General features: G+C 31.0%; 1 protein-coding gene across 1 annotated transcript; it reads left to right on the top strand.

The window, feature by feature from the left end:
• Nucleotides 1–229: 229 nt before the first annotated feature.
• LOC127728138 (charged multivesicular body protein 5-like) lies at nt 230–17,860 on the top strand. Its single transcript, XM_052235380.1, has 7 exons — nt 230–360; nt 6,851–6,955; nt 7,886–7,932; nt 12,602–12,695; nt 13,046–13,117; nt 13,835–14,053; nt 15,165–17,860. The coding sequence occupies exons 1-7, from the start codon at nt 292–294 to the stop codon at nt 15,219–15,221; spliced, it is 663 nt and encodes a 220-aa protein (XP_052091340.1). The 5' UTR covers nt 230–291; the 3' UTR covers nt 15,222–17,860.
• The last annotated feature ends 480 nt before the right edge of the window (nt 17,861–18,340 follow it).

Raw genomic sequence — 18,340 nt, 5'->3', positions numbered from 1 at the left:
TCACATGATCAGGGAGGCTTTTTTTAATCTTTCTAAATACCAGAGTTATGTCTCTGTAAATACAAAATAGAATAACGTTCATTTTGCATGATATAGATTTAATATACAGTTTTAGTTTCATCAAGCTCTTGTGCAGTAGATAATTTTGAAATACATATCATATACAAAATAAGAAAGATAGATGAACTTAGTGCTCCCTAAAGGATATGACGTTTATGTCACACTAATTCGGTTTCCGGAACAATCAAAACAGACGAAGAAATTTAGCTTTCATTTAAAAATAAGACAAAAATGAATCGACTATTCGGAAAAGGCAAAGAAAAAACTCCTGCACCTAATCTCACAGACTGCATTTCAAATGTAAGCTAACTTAATGACTCAGATCAGTGTAAGATAACAGCATAAGTCGCTGGAAGTGGAAGTGAAAAATATAGAAGGCAAATAATATTTTTCATGTCTCCAGTTAAATTTTTTATAATGATATGACAGGTGGTTTTTGTATCTGTATGTATACGTCGTAGCAACCAATAAGACTTAAATCATCGGGTACCGTAGGTGGGATTAGAAAAAAAAAAGCTTTGAATACAAGTATGAATCAGGCCGAGTGAATCAGGGTCCGATCACCCAAAATCACGTTCACGCCCATTCATGTTCGCACCCTGGGTCTGTTCGCACCCCTTTTTATAGGTTTTGTGTTGAATACATTATTAATCGTGTTTAAGTAAATGTATTGCAATAAATAAGTTGTTTGTATATTGTTTCCTCAAAATAAAATAATATTCTTAAAATGTATTGTTTCCTTTAGTGTTTTATTAATTATTTTGACGAAATGAATCATGAATAAAAGATTGACATAAAGATGACAAAGTTCATTCATCTAAGACTTGTATTGAAAAAAAAGAAAGGCGGTAGATTCCAAATCTTCTTTGATTTTATTCATAACAAGCTAACTGCAAATGTACATGTTATATTCACATCAAAGCTTGTTATAACAACGATCATGATTTTCAAACACAGAACAATAATACCAAATTGGCTTTGTAAATACCAATTAACAGTAATCATACCTAATTAACACTTAATAATTAATCATCAAATCACAAATAAATATTTCATTTAAAAATTGCTGAATTTTATTAATGAAAATATAAAGATTTTAATAAAGATATCTAAAAAAAAACATCTAGAATTCAACCAGTATTTGAATAAAAATAGGGTGCGAACGAATCCAGGGGGCGAACTTGTAGGGTGCGAACGTGTGTTAGGAGCGAAAGGACCCAATACCTTCAAGTACAGTCTTAGGCAACTCGCCCCACTTATGAAAAAATGATTAAATCCTACTACTGAATTAAGGCCTACCAACTCGCCCCACTTATGAAAAGGAAATAAATCTCGATGAACTAAGGTCTGCCAACTCGTTCCACTTATGAAAAGTAGTTTAAACTCGATGAGTAAAGGTCTGCCAACTCTCCCCACTTATGAAAAAATTAATTCCTGCTGAATTAAGGCCTACCAACTTCCCCCACTTATGAAAACTTTTAAAGGAGTTAAATCTCGATGAATTAAGGTCTGCCAATTTGCCCCACTTATGAAAAGTAGTTTAATCCTAATGAATAAAGGTCTGCAAACTCACCCTGCATATGAAAAAATAATTTAATCCTACTGAATAAGGGCTATATATCAACTCGGCCCGCTTATGAGAAGTAGTTTTAATCCCAACTGCAAACTTGCCTCACATCTGAAAAAAGAAATAAATGAATTCTGATGAAAACCTTAGAAAGGCATCTTGTTTTTTTTTAACTGCTTTTCTTTTGGTTGAAACAAAGCAGAAAGAAGTAAGTTTCAGCATTTCTGTGACATTATTGACCATTGTAACTGTTTATGATGTTTGTTTTCTGGTTAATATAAAACACTGTTTTACGAGATAAGACAAGAATCATGAGTGTTTTCACATATACATAAGTATGCATTACAATAACATTAAAAAGCAAGCATACAATGAATTGATTATGACAAGCACTGAAATGATTACACAAAACAAAGTACTAGATGAAATATCAGCACATAAATACACAAAGATTGCATACTAGATTGTCATAAAGTCTCACTTAAAACAGATCAGTAGCTTTCGGCTTCCACAACTGGACCATTGACACGACCACACTGACTTAACAGTCTAGTTGTAGAGATGCTGGCGGCAATGTACTGCTTCCACATGTTGAAGCATCATTTAATTTCAATCAGAATCATAATTAATGATTTAATTTTTATGGCCCCGCCATAGCGGTGGCGGCATTAAGTTTTACCCTTGTCCGTCTGTACGTACGTCCCAAAATTGGTTTCCGTTCTCTAACTTGAGTTTGCCTCAACCAAATGTTATGAAACTTATACACAATTCTTATTACTACAAAGCACAGACCAAGTTTGAAATTTGGTGGTGTCATTTTAACCGTTCTAGAGTTATGCCCCTTTATAAATGGAAAAATTGCAAAATTTTTAGTTTCCGTTCTCTTACTTAAGTTTGCCTCAACCAAATGTTATGAAACTTATACACAATGCTTATTACCACAAAAAACAGATCAAGTTTGAATTTTGGTGGTATCACTTTAACTGTTCTAGAGTTATGCCCCTTTATAAATGGAAAAAATGCAAAATTTTTAGTTTCCGTTCTCTTACTTAAGTTTGCCTCAACCAAATGTTATGAAAATTATACACAATGCTTATTACCACAAAAAACAGATCAAGTTTGAATTTTGGTGGCGTCACTATTACTGTTCTAGAGTTATGCCCCTTTATAAATGGAAAAATTGCAAAATTTTTAGTTTCCGTTCTCTTACTTAAGTTTGCCTCAACCAAATGTTATGAAACTTATACACAATTATTATTACCACAAAAAACAGATCAAGTTTGAATTTTGGTGGTATCACTTTAACTGTTCTAGAGTTATGCCCCTTTATAAATGGAAAAAATGCAAAATTTTTAGTTTCCGTTCTCTTACTTAAGTTTGCCTCAACCAAATGTTATGAAAATTATACACAATGCTTATTACCACAAAAAACAGATCAAGTTTGAATTTTGGTGGCGTCACTATTACTGTTCTAGAGTTATGCCCCTTTATAAATGGAAAAATTGCAAAATTTTTAGTTTCCGTTCTCTTACTTAAGTTTGCCTCAACCAAATGTTATGAAACTTATACACAATGCTTATTACCACAAAAAACAGATCAAGTTGAATTTTGGTAGTGTCACTTTAACCATTATTGAGTTATGCCCCTTTATAAATTGAAAGATTGCAAAATTTTTAGTTTCCATTCTGTAACTTAAGTTTGCCCCAACCAATTATTATGAAACCTATACACAATATTCATTACCACAAAACTAAGATCAAGTACAAATTTTTTGTTTCCGTTTTCTAACTTTAGTTTGCCTCAACCAAATGTTATGAAACTTATACACAATGCTTATAACTACATCATACAGATTAAGTATGAAATTTGGTGGCGACACTTTTACCATTCTTGAGGTATGTCCCTTTATAAACATAAAAATTGCTGAATTTTTCGTTTCCATTCTCTAACTTTAGTTTGTCTCAACCAAATGTTATAAAAATTATACACAACCGTTCTAGAGTTATGCGTGTTTACAAATATAAAAATTGCTGAATTTTTAGTTTCTGTTCTCTTCTTAAGTTAGCCTCAACCAAATGTTATGAGACTTACACACAATGCTTATTACCACAAAACACAGATCAAGTTGAAATTTGGGTAGCGTCACTTTTACCGTTCTTCAGTTATGTCCCTTTATAACTATATGATATGCAAGCGGGGGCATCATCTGTGTCCACATGTGGACACTATCCACATTTTCTTTTTTTATTAGTATACAAGTGTTTTTTGTTTATTTTTGTCTATTGTTATGTTGTTATTTTAGCAGTACAGATGGGGAGATTGTGTAGATTACACTAATTTTCATAAGTGGGGCGAGTTGGCAGGACTAAATTCATCGGGATTTTACCATTTTTCATAAGTGGATACAAATGTTGAAATTAAGTGTCATATTTTCCTATATAGCCATATGATTTTTTTGTACAGAAATTCATATTTGTTTTTAAACAGATTTCCCTAAAAATATAAATTATTAATATATTTCAGAATTACTGCAAGAAACTGCACAGACATTTCTGAATTTAATGAAAAGGAAATCGCCCAATTTGGACAAGAAAATATTTTCAGTAGATTTAAAAAAAAAAATGTGTTTTTATATGAAATAATAGGGGAATTTCTGATAGGAGAAACACTATGACCCAAGACTGTATATTGTTTCTCGCTTGATTTTAGACAATAAGAAGTTTAAGGTATCAAACTTTGTAGCTGTTATGCATGGTTCTCCTTGGTCTTGCTTTCAATTTATTATCTGGATTGATAGCAGGAACCAGCCTCTCAACAACCTTGTACATATACATGTATATAAATATGATTTTGGCTAGTACCAGACATGTGACATAGATTTCAAGTCACAATGGGAGATTTAAAAATTATCAGTTGTAGATAAGGGCTCATAAATAGAGATATTTTTTTGTAAATATTTATTGACGTTTTCGGTGTTTTTTTTAGTAAAGCTACATATATATCTCACATTTTTTATTAAGATAAGAGTATTATATTAATTTTAATGAATTAAGATAAACATAGAACTCAATTTTGCCTTTGTCATGTTAAAAATTGCTTTGAACCTCTCTTGACTTAATGAAGAAAAGAAATGAGTTTTCAAGCATCTATTCATAAATCAGTTATCAAAATTTTTAAAAAGTCAACAACAATATAATTAATATGTACTGGATAGATTTCACTACCTCGTCACCTCCATAATAAGCTGTTCTATTTGTATTTGATTTTTGTTTCATAAGTATTCTTTTTTGTCTTTCTTTTTGTTTATCTCAATTGTAATAGTCTGTGCCTATACTAAATAATGTCATCTAAAGTATTGATTTTATATTTAAGCCAGATCATGCATGATCATCAGGTCATAGAAATTTACAAAAATATTTATGTAAATAAATTTCTACTGAATTTCAGTTTAAGCATTGAAAGTAGTAAAAAGCTCTCAAATAATTTCGATAAAATATTTGCCTATTTGTCCTAAGATCATGAAGATAGTTAAAATCATTTAATTACTATTCTTATATAATTCTTCCTTAAATTTGTATTGCATTTATATATCTTTTACCAGTTAATATTATTTTATGCGATGTAACTTGAAAAAACGGTAAAATAATGGAAGAAGTTTGAAATTTCTATCAAGTGTTTCAAATACACAGATCATTTATAAAACAACGGTAGTTATCCCAGGTAAAATACATTAATTAATACATGTAGTATGTTTGACAACTAAACTGTCAAGTGAAGCCACAGAATTATTGAAGTTGTATGATTTTACAGGTAAAATTTACGCCACCTGGTCCAGATGCTTTTGATAGATTTACATCTTTGTGTAGTCTTTCTATTGTTAGTTCAGGTGTGTTTTGTTGTTTTGGGTATTGATGTTGATTGGTCAATAGTGAAGATTGATATTGTTGAATCAGTATTTCAGCCTTTTCTTTTCTCTTACTGGTATGCTCCCCTTGTACTTTAAAGGTGATACTTCAATACATGTACATGTATTATGAAAATAAAAAGATGTGGTATGATTGCCAATCATGTTATGACCAGTGATGGGTTTGTGATTAACACTATATTAAGGAGGTTGTCTTCTTGTTGGTGATTCATGGATTTGAATGAGTTGGAAGCAAGCAGTTTATTTTGAAACTCCTTGTCGTTTTGCAGACATTTATTAGCAGTTTATATCTGGCATGTCTGGACAGTTTATATAATTAAGTCTCCAGTTAGCATGTTATTAGTGTTTTTACTTGCTGTCAACTATACTTTTTTGTAGAGATTTTCAAACAAGAAAACCAATGGCCTGATTAATGTTTAAACAATAAATGAAAAACAAATTTCAAACAACATCAACCACTGAATTACTGACTTGGGAAAGGCTCATACAGAATGTGGCACAGTTCAACATGTTTGAGAGCACTTCACACCAAACTTAAAATGTCTGACAAAAAAGACAAAAGGACCAATCTAAGAGTCCTAAGAGACAAACATCTATCTGACTGAGCTAGCTTGTCTTTGCTCTAATTCCTATATGCAGCAATCTCAGTGGAGAAGTAGCAAATAGAAATTTTAAAGTGTTTATTTTGATTGGGTCTGGAATCAAACTGAAACCCACAACCTCCTGCACTTGAGACATGTATATGCTACCACTGAGGCAGTTCATTAGATGATGATGATGATGGATGGCTGCTTAATGTCCAGCGGCAAATTAATATGCATATTCAGGACGAGAACATTTTAATGTAATATGAATATTAACCCTGCTTTGTACTAGACCGACACGCTGAGCGCGATGTTTAACATGCTAGTTCATAAGGTAACAGATCGCAGGAAGACATGTCACCTTACCTGGACACATTATTCTGTCTCTGAGCTGACCAGTCTTTGCTTTTACTCCTAAATGCTGCGTGGTTAGCGGAGAAGCAGCAAATACCAATTTTAATGTCTTTGGGTTGACCCGGCCTGGGTTCGAACCCTCGACCTCCCACACTCTAGGCGAACACGAGACCACCGAGGCGGTTCAGTTCATTAGAGATTGGTACCACATGTACATGTATGTATAAATTATGTACAAGGATTAGCAGAGTATTTGGTCTTTTTTAAGAATAAGAGGCTGGATTTTGATGCATTTTTTATTTAATTCATATTAAACTTTTTTTTTAAATGTACTTTTATAAAGAATTTTTTATAATTCAGATTGACACTAGAGGAGATTCTATAGACAAAAAAATTGCGAGGTTAGATGCAGAATTAAAGAAGTATAAAGATCAAATGAAGAAAATGAGAGAAGGACCTGCAAAGGTAAGACACCAATTCTATTAATCAGTTATTAACTGAATTTTAAGAAAGAAGATTCAGTTATGTGAGGTAGTATCACAGGTAGCTCCAACTGTTTCCATGCAAGAGCTTTTCTACCAATGCTTTTCAAACTTTAATAGGTAGGTTAAGATTGGATTTGACGATTTTCCATTTGATGTTCATGAATTATGGCCCTTAATTTCTTTTACACTAACACTAATAGATGGTAGAAAAACTTGTTTACCTGTCATTTGATATGACAGGATTCCTTATAGAAATTATTGTCATTAAATTACAATTTTTATCTATTTTTTTGTGTTTTCCAAACTATGATAGATATATATAACTTTTTAAATGCTAAAAAATAAATCACGATGTCCTGTACCTTTTAATTTTTGCTACATGTTATGTACAACAGTACATTTTAATATTTGCTGGATGTTATGTATCTTTTAATATTTGCTGGACAGTTATGTACAGTTTCACACAAAATCTAAATTAAATCAAATAAATTTACATATTTTATCAGCAAATGAAATTAGGCATTAGTCTGTAGAAAAACTGTTAACAGTTCTTGAATAAGTATAAGTTGTTAGTAATAGTTAGAATTAGAATTTAATCAATTTTTAGAGTGAAAAAAATGCTAATATTCTTTTTTTTTAGTCTGCTTCATTTTATACATTGGTAGAGATAGAATCACAATAAAAATATCTTTTTGCTTGATTGTTGTTTTTATGCCATATTAGATTGAAACAGCGTATGTCAATGCTAAACTAGAGTGAATTGATTAAAGCAAAGCAGGTGAAACCAAAACCCAGATAGGAAAGGTAGCCTTTTGAATATGTGGTGATAATCTTAAAGAACATTACACTGAAGCAATTAGCACTAAAAGAAACTTTAATAGTTAATAAAATATTGTTTTAATCTTTTCAGAATATGGTAAAACAGAAAGCAATGAGAGTTTTAAAACAAAAGAAGATGTAAGTTGTATATATGTAAAAATTGAATTTTGAATTTTCAAAATATTTGATACATGTATCATAAGTTAAACTGTATTGATATGAAGTTATCATTTTGTTTCAACATATGTAATATGGTTGTTTATGTTTTTTGCACAGATCATAACTTGAAAGATGTGTTACATAGAGATTTATAGGTTTCATAACGAATGAGAATTGGATATCAACTTGAATTATTTAATTTCAATATACATGTAATAATAAACAAGCCTATGGCGAGTTTATTATTGCTATTTAAATTAGATAAAAAGAGTTGATATCAAGCAATATCCAATTCTCACGAGTTTTAAAACCTAAGAAATGTACATCGCATAACCTTTGAAAGTTAACAATGACCTAATGAATAGCCAATGGAAATGCCGTAATATTGTCTCCTGATGCTGAATAAGCCAATCAAAATTAACACTGTTTTCGTTTCACTTTTTTTGTATCACATTCTGTGCAGTGTGATACAAGGAATAGCTCTTCATGCAAGAAATAGATAACAGGCCACAATCATACGAGAAACATGATTTACAGATGACAATTAGATATACATGTACATATGTAATACTTCACACATTTAGAACATTAAACATTTTTGTTTCCCTGCAATGTGGTAGAATTCAAGACATAGGTATGGTATTCCAGCAGCTGCAATGTTCACAAATTGTATAAAGCTTAATCATTGGAAATATTACAGAAGGTAGAGAGTTAGGAAATCCAAATTTTATAAATAGATGTCATATGGTCTGAAATTTCTGTCTGACATAGGTCAGTTGTCCTTGACCTCATTTTTATGTTCTAATGGCTTGCTTAGGTCAATCCCATCAGTTTTCAAGATTCGTGTACTTAATATGAGTAAAAGGGCAACTATATTTGCTTTATAGATCATATTGTACATGTAAGTATGTATAAAAGGAGATTGATGGTTTACAACAAAACACACAAAAAACCAAAGACAACTAGAAGTTAACACACAGTTATCAACAATAGACAATAGTCTGTACCATATATTGGCCTGATTCTAGTGTTAGGAAATAAATGCTATCAACACCAAATTTTTAAAGGACAAACACACTTAAATTTTAAGTAAAGACATCCACTGACAAGGTTCCTGATTTGACGCATTGGCATAATAACATGTCTATGGTTTTAGTAGGTTATCAATCTCCCACCTTTTTATGACCACAAAAAATTTGCATTTGTATAATGCTATCAGTCGTCGTCTGCGTCATCGATGTCGTCCGATGACACATCTGGTGGCAAAAAAGTCGCCAAAAAAAAGCATTTTTCTAACAGTAGTTCTAGTTTCCAAATAATAACTTGTGTTTAAGTGTATGGATCTCTCTGAATTTGTAATACAAGGTTCCATACCTCAAAGGGAAGGCTGGGATTGAGTTTAGGGGTAATTACTCCAAAGGGGGGGGGTCAAAAAGTTTGGAGGGGATTTTTTTTCCATTTTTTTTGGGGGGTTCATATTTTTAATTTTCTTCGAGATTTTTCAAAATTTGAAGAAAAAAAATTGGGGGGGGGGGGAGGGATTTTTTTTGCATGATTTTTTGTTTTTTTCTAAAAAATTTCCATTTTTACATTGATTATTTCTGATTTATATATGAAAGCAAACAAATACTGATATGGCAGGAGATACACACCAAACAGGGCGTGTAAATTATTATATATAACAGATTAACAGTATTGCGCAATAACAAGAAATCTTCAGTTGCACAGTATTGCGCAATATCACTCTATTGCGCAATAGCAAGAAATCTTCAATTGCACAGTCAAACTTCAAAGTTTTATCACAATAAAAGAGAGATGCTTCTCCCTGATGACTTCACAACCTTCAGTTTAACCTTTTATTATAATCAGTAATAGCTTAATAGCTAAATAGGTGAAGTACCTTGTTTTTAAAAGGTTTTACCCTCCCCTTTTTCACCGAGAAAAGACAATATCTTGTGATTTGCTACTGTGCATTTAATATAGCAATTATACTTTTCTTAAAATATGTGTGTCTGTTTATTTGCATATTTGAATGACCAGCTGCTAATTAATGGTCAAATATTGGTGCAAAACACTTGTAAGTTGCATCAAATTATACTCGTATGAAGAGTGTTATTTCCCTTGATTATAAGCTATTCCTGTAGATTGGAATGATAATAACATAACAATGTCTTTAGTGTGTAATGTTGACTTACTATTTAACAATATTAAATGTTTCCATAAGTAATTAGTCCCTTTTTCAAGTCAATGACATTTATCTTCCTTCAGCGTCTCGATCATGCATGTAATTGTAAACAAAGATTTGCCTAAAAGAAGTGCTCCAGCCCCGTGCCAGTCATACATTTCAAATGCGAAAATTGTTGCTGATCTTTATAAATAATGTTAATCAAGAACCAACTGTGATAACTAGGTATTTATAAAAGACAACTAACCTTCATTTTCACAATCGTCTCTGGTGTACAAGATACAATCATGCATAATTCAGTCTGACAACTTCTCAAATTCATCTTGTAAATTGGGGCAATATGCGTAATTGATTTTATATAGGCGGTAATGGTAACGTTTTCCTCTGTAGCACAGTCCATACCGTAAACTTGGATATGCATGATGGCTCATTTCGAAGCTGAGACATTTTCACATTTGTGGTTAAATTTTCGGGGTACGAAGTGTGATTCATTTATCCATAAATTAGCACACCCCGAAGATCCTTTCGTGTTGGGGCTCCTGGTGGTAAAAAATCCCCTTTTTTCACACAATAAGTTCTTTGAAAATTTAATACTTTGCATACATTTAATAACTGCATAGTTTTTACACATTTATTCTATGGTCCTCTACTTTTCAAATCAACACAAATGGTTAAGCTCAGTCAATTGTTAAAAATAGAAACATGTCCAATATCACTACACAGAGATTTTTTGTTTACACACAACTTTTGTGTTCCTCAATTTGAGGCGCATTAGGGATATTGACCTAATTGCACAGTATTGCACAATAGCAAGAAATCTTCAATTGCACAGTATTGCGCAATAGCAAGAAATCTTCAATTGCACAGTATTGCGCAATAGCAAGAAATCTTCAGTTGCACAGTATTGCGCAATAGCACAGTATTGCACAATAGCACATTATTGCGCAATAGCAAGAGATCTTCAGTTGAACAGTATTGGGCAATAGCACAGTATTGGGCAATAGCAAGAAATCTTCAATTGCACAGTATTGCGAAATAGCAAGAAATCTTCAATTGCGCAGTATTGCGCAATAGCAAGCAATCTTCAATTGCACAGTATTGCGCAATAGCAAGAGATCTTCAATTGCACAGTATTGCGCAATATCACACTATTGTTCAATAGCAAGAAATATTCAATTGCACAGTATTGCGCAATAGCAAGAAATTTTCAATTGCACAGTATTGCGCAATAGCAAGAAATCTTCAATTGCACAGTATTGCGCAATAGCACAGTATTGCACAATAGCACATTATTGCGCAATAGCAAGAGATCTTCAATTGCACAGTATTGCACAATAGCACAGTATTGGGCAATAGCACAGTATCACAATATCACAGTATTGAGCAATAGCAAGAAATCTTCAATTGAAAATGAATACAAATCTTTTAACCAATTTCAATGGGATTAATTTAAAGTCTTTAATTTTTGGGGTTTCTAACCTTGTATTACTATTTTGGATATTGGGCCCCATTTTTAAATTGGTCTACATTGAGGTCCAAAGGGTCCAAAATTAAACTTTGTTTGATTTCAACTAATATTAAATTTTTGGTGTTTTTTTATGTGCTGAATATAACCATGTTGTTAGATTTTGGATATCAGACCATAGGTAAATTAAATGTCCCATTTCAAATTTTTAAGATCTTTGACCACATTTATTTTGTGTCAGAAACCTATATTATGTCAAAAATTTGATCACTATTCAAATTCAGACAGTATCAAGCTTGAATATTGTGTCCAAACTTGCCCCAACTGTTCAGGGTTTGATCTCTGTGGTCGTATCAGGCTGCGCTCAGCGAAGCATTTCATTACATCTAGACTACTAACACCTGCTTTGTTGACTATTATCTTTAAAACTCAATAGATGTTTGAAATGTGGTCTAAATATTCCCTACAGTCCCAGGTGATTCAGTCAGGCTCCTTGTTGCCTCCATTTTTAATTTCCAAGCAATTTTACGGAAAATCAGCTAATAGTAAAACATAGAACCCTCTCTCTTACCCCATATATTTATGGAAGTTGGTTAAGAATCTAAAAGTTACGGAAGAAATATGAATGGGCCGGTTTACTGGACGGGCGGAATTACAGGACACTACTGTATTTCATGATGACTGATCTTGATCCATTTTGTCATTTATGACAGACCTAGTAATGGGCAGGTCAATATTTTATAAGATACAAAACATTTTTTCAACAAATATAATAAATAAATATGTTACAGAAGTAGGAATATGCATTTACATCAGAACCTTGATATTTATATACAGATTTAATCGTAAGTTTTAACCATGGCACAAAAAACCATAAACACGACTCAATAGTGGAAATGAATTAACACATTACATGTCTCAAAAATGGTTAAAATTTGCTATGTCTATATCAGTAATACAACTGTAATTTGAGATCTATATTATTTTAATCTATGCAGGTATGACAACCAGCGAGATAATTTAATGCAGCAGTCTTTTAATCTAGAACAACAGAATTACAATATACAGAATATTAAAGACACAAAGACAACTGTAAGACACATGTTTTTTTTTTGTATTTTTAACCAGTTAAAAATTATAAAGTTGATTTTATTATTTTCATGATAGAAATAGATTTGAAAAAGATACATTTTACTGATGTGAGTTTCTGTAGTGTTAAAAGCAGTTCATTTTCACGCATTTTATAAGACGGAATTAAAAACCATCTAATGTCTTAATGTAAAAAGTAAAGGTGAAATATTATTGCAAAATGATTGTACATTTTTTGGTCAGAATGAAATCAGGTCATTCAGAATGATTTTGAATTATACAAATGTTTTATATTAACCTATGTTGACATTCAAGAAAAAAATAATTTAAATTTTTAAGAATTCATTTTTTAGGTAGATGCAATGAAAGTTGGAGTAAAAGAATTTAAAAAAGCCTACAAGCATGTAGATATTGATCAAGTTGAGGTTTGTATAGATATATTTAGAATTAGCTTTACAGATAGGATGTGTTACATGTTATTTCTAAGTTTTCAACAACTCAAAGTTAAATCAGTCTTATTTGTTGATTGTCAGATCATAGGTTATAGGTTATTTGCATATTTAATTAAAATCCTAGTTTTCCTTTAAAATTAAAAACTGGCTAATCATACATGTTGACAAATCAGCAATCAGTGACATTTCCATAAACATTAATTGACAAGCTTTTTACTAATGCCAAATCACAAATAATTGGAAATTGATATCAAAATTGATAAAAATAACGATATTTTTAATTGATTTTTGCATTAACGCTTCTTTTACAATCATCATTATGCACAAATTACTTCCATCAACTGCTATCCAAATTTTGTTTATTTTAGTTTGTAGTCCACATATTTATTTGTGAGGGATTTTCTGTCAGTTGATAAGTTTAAGTTCTCTTTACATCTGATAACAGTGATTTTTTGGTGTGCATATCAATCAACATATCAATATAACTCGCCCCTTTTGTCATAAATCTTGAAAAAAGCAGATACGAAAAAAACTGATATACTGTAAATAGATAGTCATATAATGCTGTAATCTTTACTGTGTAAGTTAATCACAATATAAGTAATATCATTTTGTCCACAATAGATATAAGGAAAACCTATGCAAATTAGATATAAAAAAATTTCCTGTACTGAATTTTTACAATTTCAGAATTTGCAAGATGAACTTGAAGATCTATCTGAACAAGCCAATGATATTCAAGAAGTAATGGGCAGAAGTTATGGAATGCCTGAATTAGATGAAGATGACCTTGAAGCAGAATTAGATGCATTGGGAGATGAACTTGATTTGGAAGATTCATCATATTTAGATGATGCTGTTGCAACACCTTCAGTTCCTTCATCTGAGCCAGGTGGAGAGAGTATGAGAGTAAGTATTAAATCAATGCTCAATGTTCACAGATAATTATAATTTTAATACATTTTTTAAAGATTAATGACTGTCAGGTGAAAAAAAAAGTTATGTGGTTTAATTTTTTTACCTTACTATAATAGTAATTGATAGTCTTTGTCACAAACTATTACACTGAACGCACAATACTGTTTCAGTTAAGTTGCTACCAAGTGGAACTCTGCTTGTTATATGATAAATGCAGACTGGGCATGCAGTGTCCAGGTGTCAACATTTCTGTTCCAAGACACTATCTTTTGAATCATAAACAATATCTTTAACAAATTTGGTTTGATACTGCCCCATACCCATGGGGTGAACAAAACCCTATTGATTTTGAGGTCAAAGGTCACAGCAGCAAATGATAAACTAAACTTTTGGTGCAAAATTTGGTTTCTGGATCATAACTTTGGAATCATATGTCCAACCTTCAACAAACAAAGCTTGAAAATGCCCCTTGGAAAGAACAAGACCCCTATTGATTTTTGAATCAGGCTGTCAGAGGTCAAGATGACAATGTATACAAATAAACTGAATGTTTATGGGAAGAGTTTCATTTCAGGACAATATCTATTGAGCCATAAATCAGATCTTTGCCAATAGTTCATTGGATAATGCGCCTTTGGGATGAAAAAGACCCTATTGATTTTGAGGTTACTAGGTATAAGGTCAAAGTCACAGCAGCAATTCTTATCAGTTTAATAAAGCTGTCACTCAGAATTATACGATAATCCATGGTGCTTCCAAGTTACTGCTTTAATCTTTTTCTTCTGTGCTTGTTATCATGATATATATTTTTTTAAATACAGCAAGATGTAAAAAACTAATAATAATGGAATAATTGTATTATAAGTTAAATTACAATAGTGGACAACATCAAAAAAAATATAATAGAAAAAATAATTCTTGACACGTACATGTATTTGTCATTTGCAAGAGTTTGTAAAATATCTGCTCTATTTTCTTCAAGATAAACGTCTTTACAACATTTCATGCTTATATTAATATATTCAATGCAATTTAAAATTTTAAAAAGTAGTTGTATCACAAGGGGAATAACTCTTAATACTTTTTTCTTCTTTTCTTACAGGACAATGTACCTGTTGATGAATATGGACTGCCACAAATTCCACAAACAGCAAAATAACAAAGACCAATTGTGATCAATATTTATCTACTGTTTTCTTGTCTATATATGTAATAGAACAATGTGTAAATAATGGTTATTTACTAAGAAATGATAGATTAAGTTAGGTTTGACAGAATCATTAGTCATAGCCAAATTTCTTTGTGATTCATTTTAGATAATATATTTAAACTGTGCAATCTATTTGCACATTACTTAATGAGGCAAAAACAAAAAAGGTGTGTGTTTAGGGCTAAAAACCCTAATTTTGAGCTCTGACTTGTTTTTATGAAGATTTCTTCAAAAACTTTTCACCAACATACATGTGCAAACTTGATCAACATCATCACTATGTTCATTTACAAATTGCAAACAGTGAACCTCCTGTAAAGCTTTATGTATAACACAGGAACCAAACTGAGTGAAAAAACACAATACTCTTCAGATCGTGACAGAAAAAACATCTGACCTATAATTTTTCAGAAGGTAAACCCTAATACACATATATTTTTTTGCCTTATTAAATCAAAGATCTGGATTTTTCTATTCTGGTCGTCTCTTTCTTTTCCTTCATAAACAGTTCTAGACAATATCTATTTGTTCCTTCAACTAAAACATATTAAAATGTTATGTGGTTTATTTTTTAAGAGCATCTCCAAGGCCTCCTGCAAGTACACAAATTAATTTATTTTAGAAAAAAAACGTATAAATATTGATATACAATAATAATACAGATGACTGGATCTTTTAAAATTTAGAAAAACTTACTGATATGTCTTCAAACAGGTTTCATTATACAACACATTTACTGTTCTACAATTTATTAGTATTTACATTTGATAATTTTCACTAGGGATACTATTTGTAAACACATCTTAACGTAGTTTTTTGTACAAATAACACATAATTATTTTATACTGTTTGGATAACACTTTCCTTTCCTGTTTGATTCCCTCAAGAATTGAAGGAAAATATACCCTTATCCAAACCATTTATTATTTTTTTTACCTGAAAATACAAAAATGTGGATCCAATTTATTTAGGGGTGAAGTGATGTGAGGTGATTATGCTTTTATCTGTTCACTGATATGAGACGGTTAGAATGTGAGCTGTAATCCTTTAGTTTACTGGGTTTTTTAATCATTCATTGTAAGAAAATTGGATTTAGATTAATAAAATACTGTATGTGGATACTTTTGTTGCAGATGTGAAAAACTTTTTGGCTGATGTTATTTTATTATTGTCGTACTTGTAATAGAACTTATGTAAATAAAATTCATTTTATGATAACACATTTTCGGATTAGTTAGCTAGGCACAAAGAAAAAGTGATGATTAAAATGTGTTGGTTTTCTCTAAAAAAAATTGTTAATTAAAAAAGATATGCCACTATTAGGGCATTAGGAAATACCTAGATTCTCATTTAACTTTTTGAAAAATTTGAGGAGTGATTTTTTTTGTTGTTGCTTTTTTACCATTTTAGTGAAAACTTAACAGAAAAATTAAAGAAAATTGCAAAAAATCTAAATATTTTTTATTTGCTCTTAAAAAACTTGATCATGGAGGATGAGAATCTATGATTTTTATACTCCCAGAAGAAAAAAAATTCTGGAGCGTAAGACATCCCTATGTTACTCAGCCTGTCCTTCCATTCGTCTGTCTGGATTTCTTGCTTTCTGGATGGCAACTCGAATTTCCTTGGTTGGTTTCAAATAAAACTTATATAGATTGAAAATATATCAAGGTCACAGCTGCTGAAAATAAACTGATTATACATGAATATAGAAATATGAGGTGATATTTTGTTGTTTCTTGGTGATTTCTTGAGGTACATTTGTTGCAATTGAGAGGTTAGCCAGGGTCTGATGTACCCCTGTCAATTTTTAAGGGTTCTCCAAAAGGGTTTTCTGTATATTAGGGCTCTAGGGGAGTTTTAACAATTTTGATTTCTTGATATAACTATTACTTTTTAATTTTTCTGTTTTCATCAATATTATTTGATATGTGGGGGACAATCCATCAATTTTGTAGTTAAGGGAGCAAAGGTTGGCCATGCCAACTTTGTTCTTGTTTTATAATTGCCCAATAAGAACTTTAATGTGACAAAGACATGAAAATTAGTAAAGTGTAATGTTTGTTTAAGTTATTTTAGTTATATAATCCTCATTCTAAATTAAGTTTGTATATAAAAATGTATAGTTAAAACTTCATGTGATCAAATTTAGCTTTATCATGACTTTCTACATGGGGAATATTGTCCTCTACTGTGAATTTGACTATTTTTTATAGTTACCAACTTTATTGATAACTGTACTAGGAATTATTGCCAAACTATCTTCTATCTTTCTTTTTAAAATTCTCAAAGCTTCTTAAAACTTACATAAACTCTATTTGTTGCAATGTATGAAGGAAATTAAAAAATTCTTAAAAATATGACAGAATGGAGGAAGGGTTTTAACCTCCTGAGGCATTTTGTGAAATTTATTCATGATGCACACTCGACCACTCATAAAGTAGCCCTAGAAAGATGATTTACAAACATTGTTAAAAAGAAATTTCTAAATGCAAATTAGTGCTCTCAACCGTTAGAAACATATTTATATTTTTAATTTATTGAAATGGTTTTCATTATTTTATAATAAAACAAATAATGTATAAAAAGGTTTTGTTCTTATTATATACAACAAACTGTGAATTATTATAATAGGCATTATTGCCCTAAAATGAAGATTTTTTTCATATTTTTTTAAAACTATTATCCATAGAGAGAAACTTTTGACAATCAAAAATGATCCACAAGACAAGATCTTCAAATAAGTAGATATTGCCAAAATTGTTGGTCAACTCTTTGTAGGAGTTAATACCCCTGAAGTGATATTTTTTACCAGTAGTTTGCATTTTTAACCGGATTTCCGAAGGAAAAATCAGTTATTGATTTTTGGATGTACGGTGGGCAGGAGGCTGCCAAACAGTGTCCATTCATTAACATGAAAACGCTTTGACGAAATCTTTTCAAATTTAGATATGTTGTTTCCTGTACCTAAATGAAGGTCAAGTTCAATTTTCACGATTTTAGCTTTTCTCGTTGTTGAGTTGTCGAACCTTTTAGTAGTTAAAAATTAATATTTATTATGTGATTGA

Source organism: Mytilus californianus, unplaced genomic scaffold (assembly GCF_021869535.1).
Source record: "Mytilus californianus isolate M0D057914Y unplaced genomic scaffold, xbMytCali1.0.p SCAF_2, whole genome shotgun sequence".
Lineage (NCBI taxonomy): Eukaryota > Metazoa > Mollusca > Bivalvia > Mytilida > Mytilidae > Mytilus > Mytilus californianus.
The sequence above is the reverse complement of the archived record's forward strand: the minus strand, read 5'-3'. Positions and strand labels throughout refer to the sequence as shown.

Coding starts and splice junctions, on each gene's coding strand:
- LOC127728138 (XM_052235380.1), top strand. CDS start 292: ATGAATCGACTATTCGGAAAAGGCAAAGAAAAAACTCCTGCACCTAAT. Junction 13,118..13,834: donor TAGATATTGATCAAGTTGAG/GTTTGTATAGAT, acceptor TTACAATTTCAG/AATTTGCAAGATGAACTTGA. Junction 14,054..15,164: donor CAGGTGGAGAGAGTATGAGA/GTAAGTATTAAA, acceptor CTTTTCTTACAG/GACAATGTACCTGTTGATGA.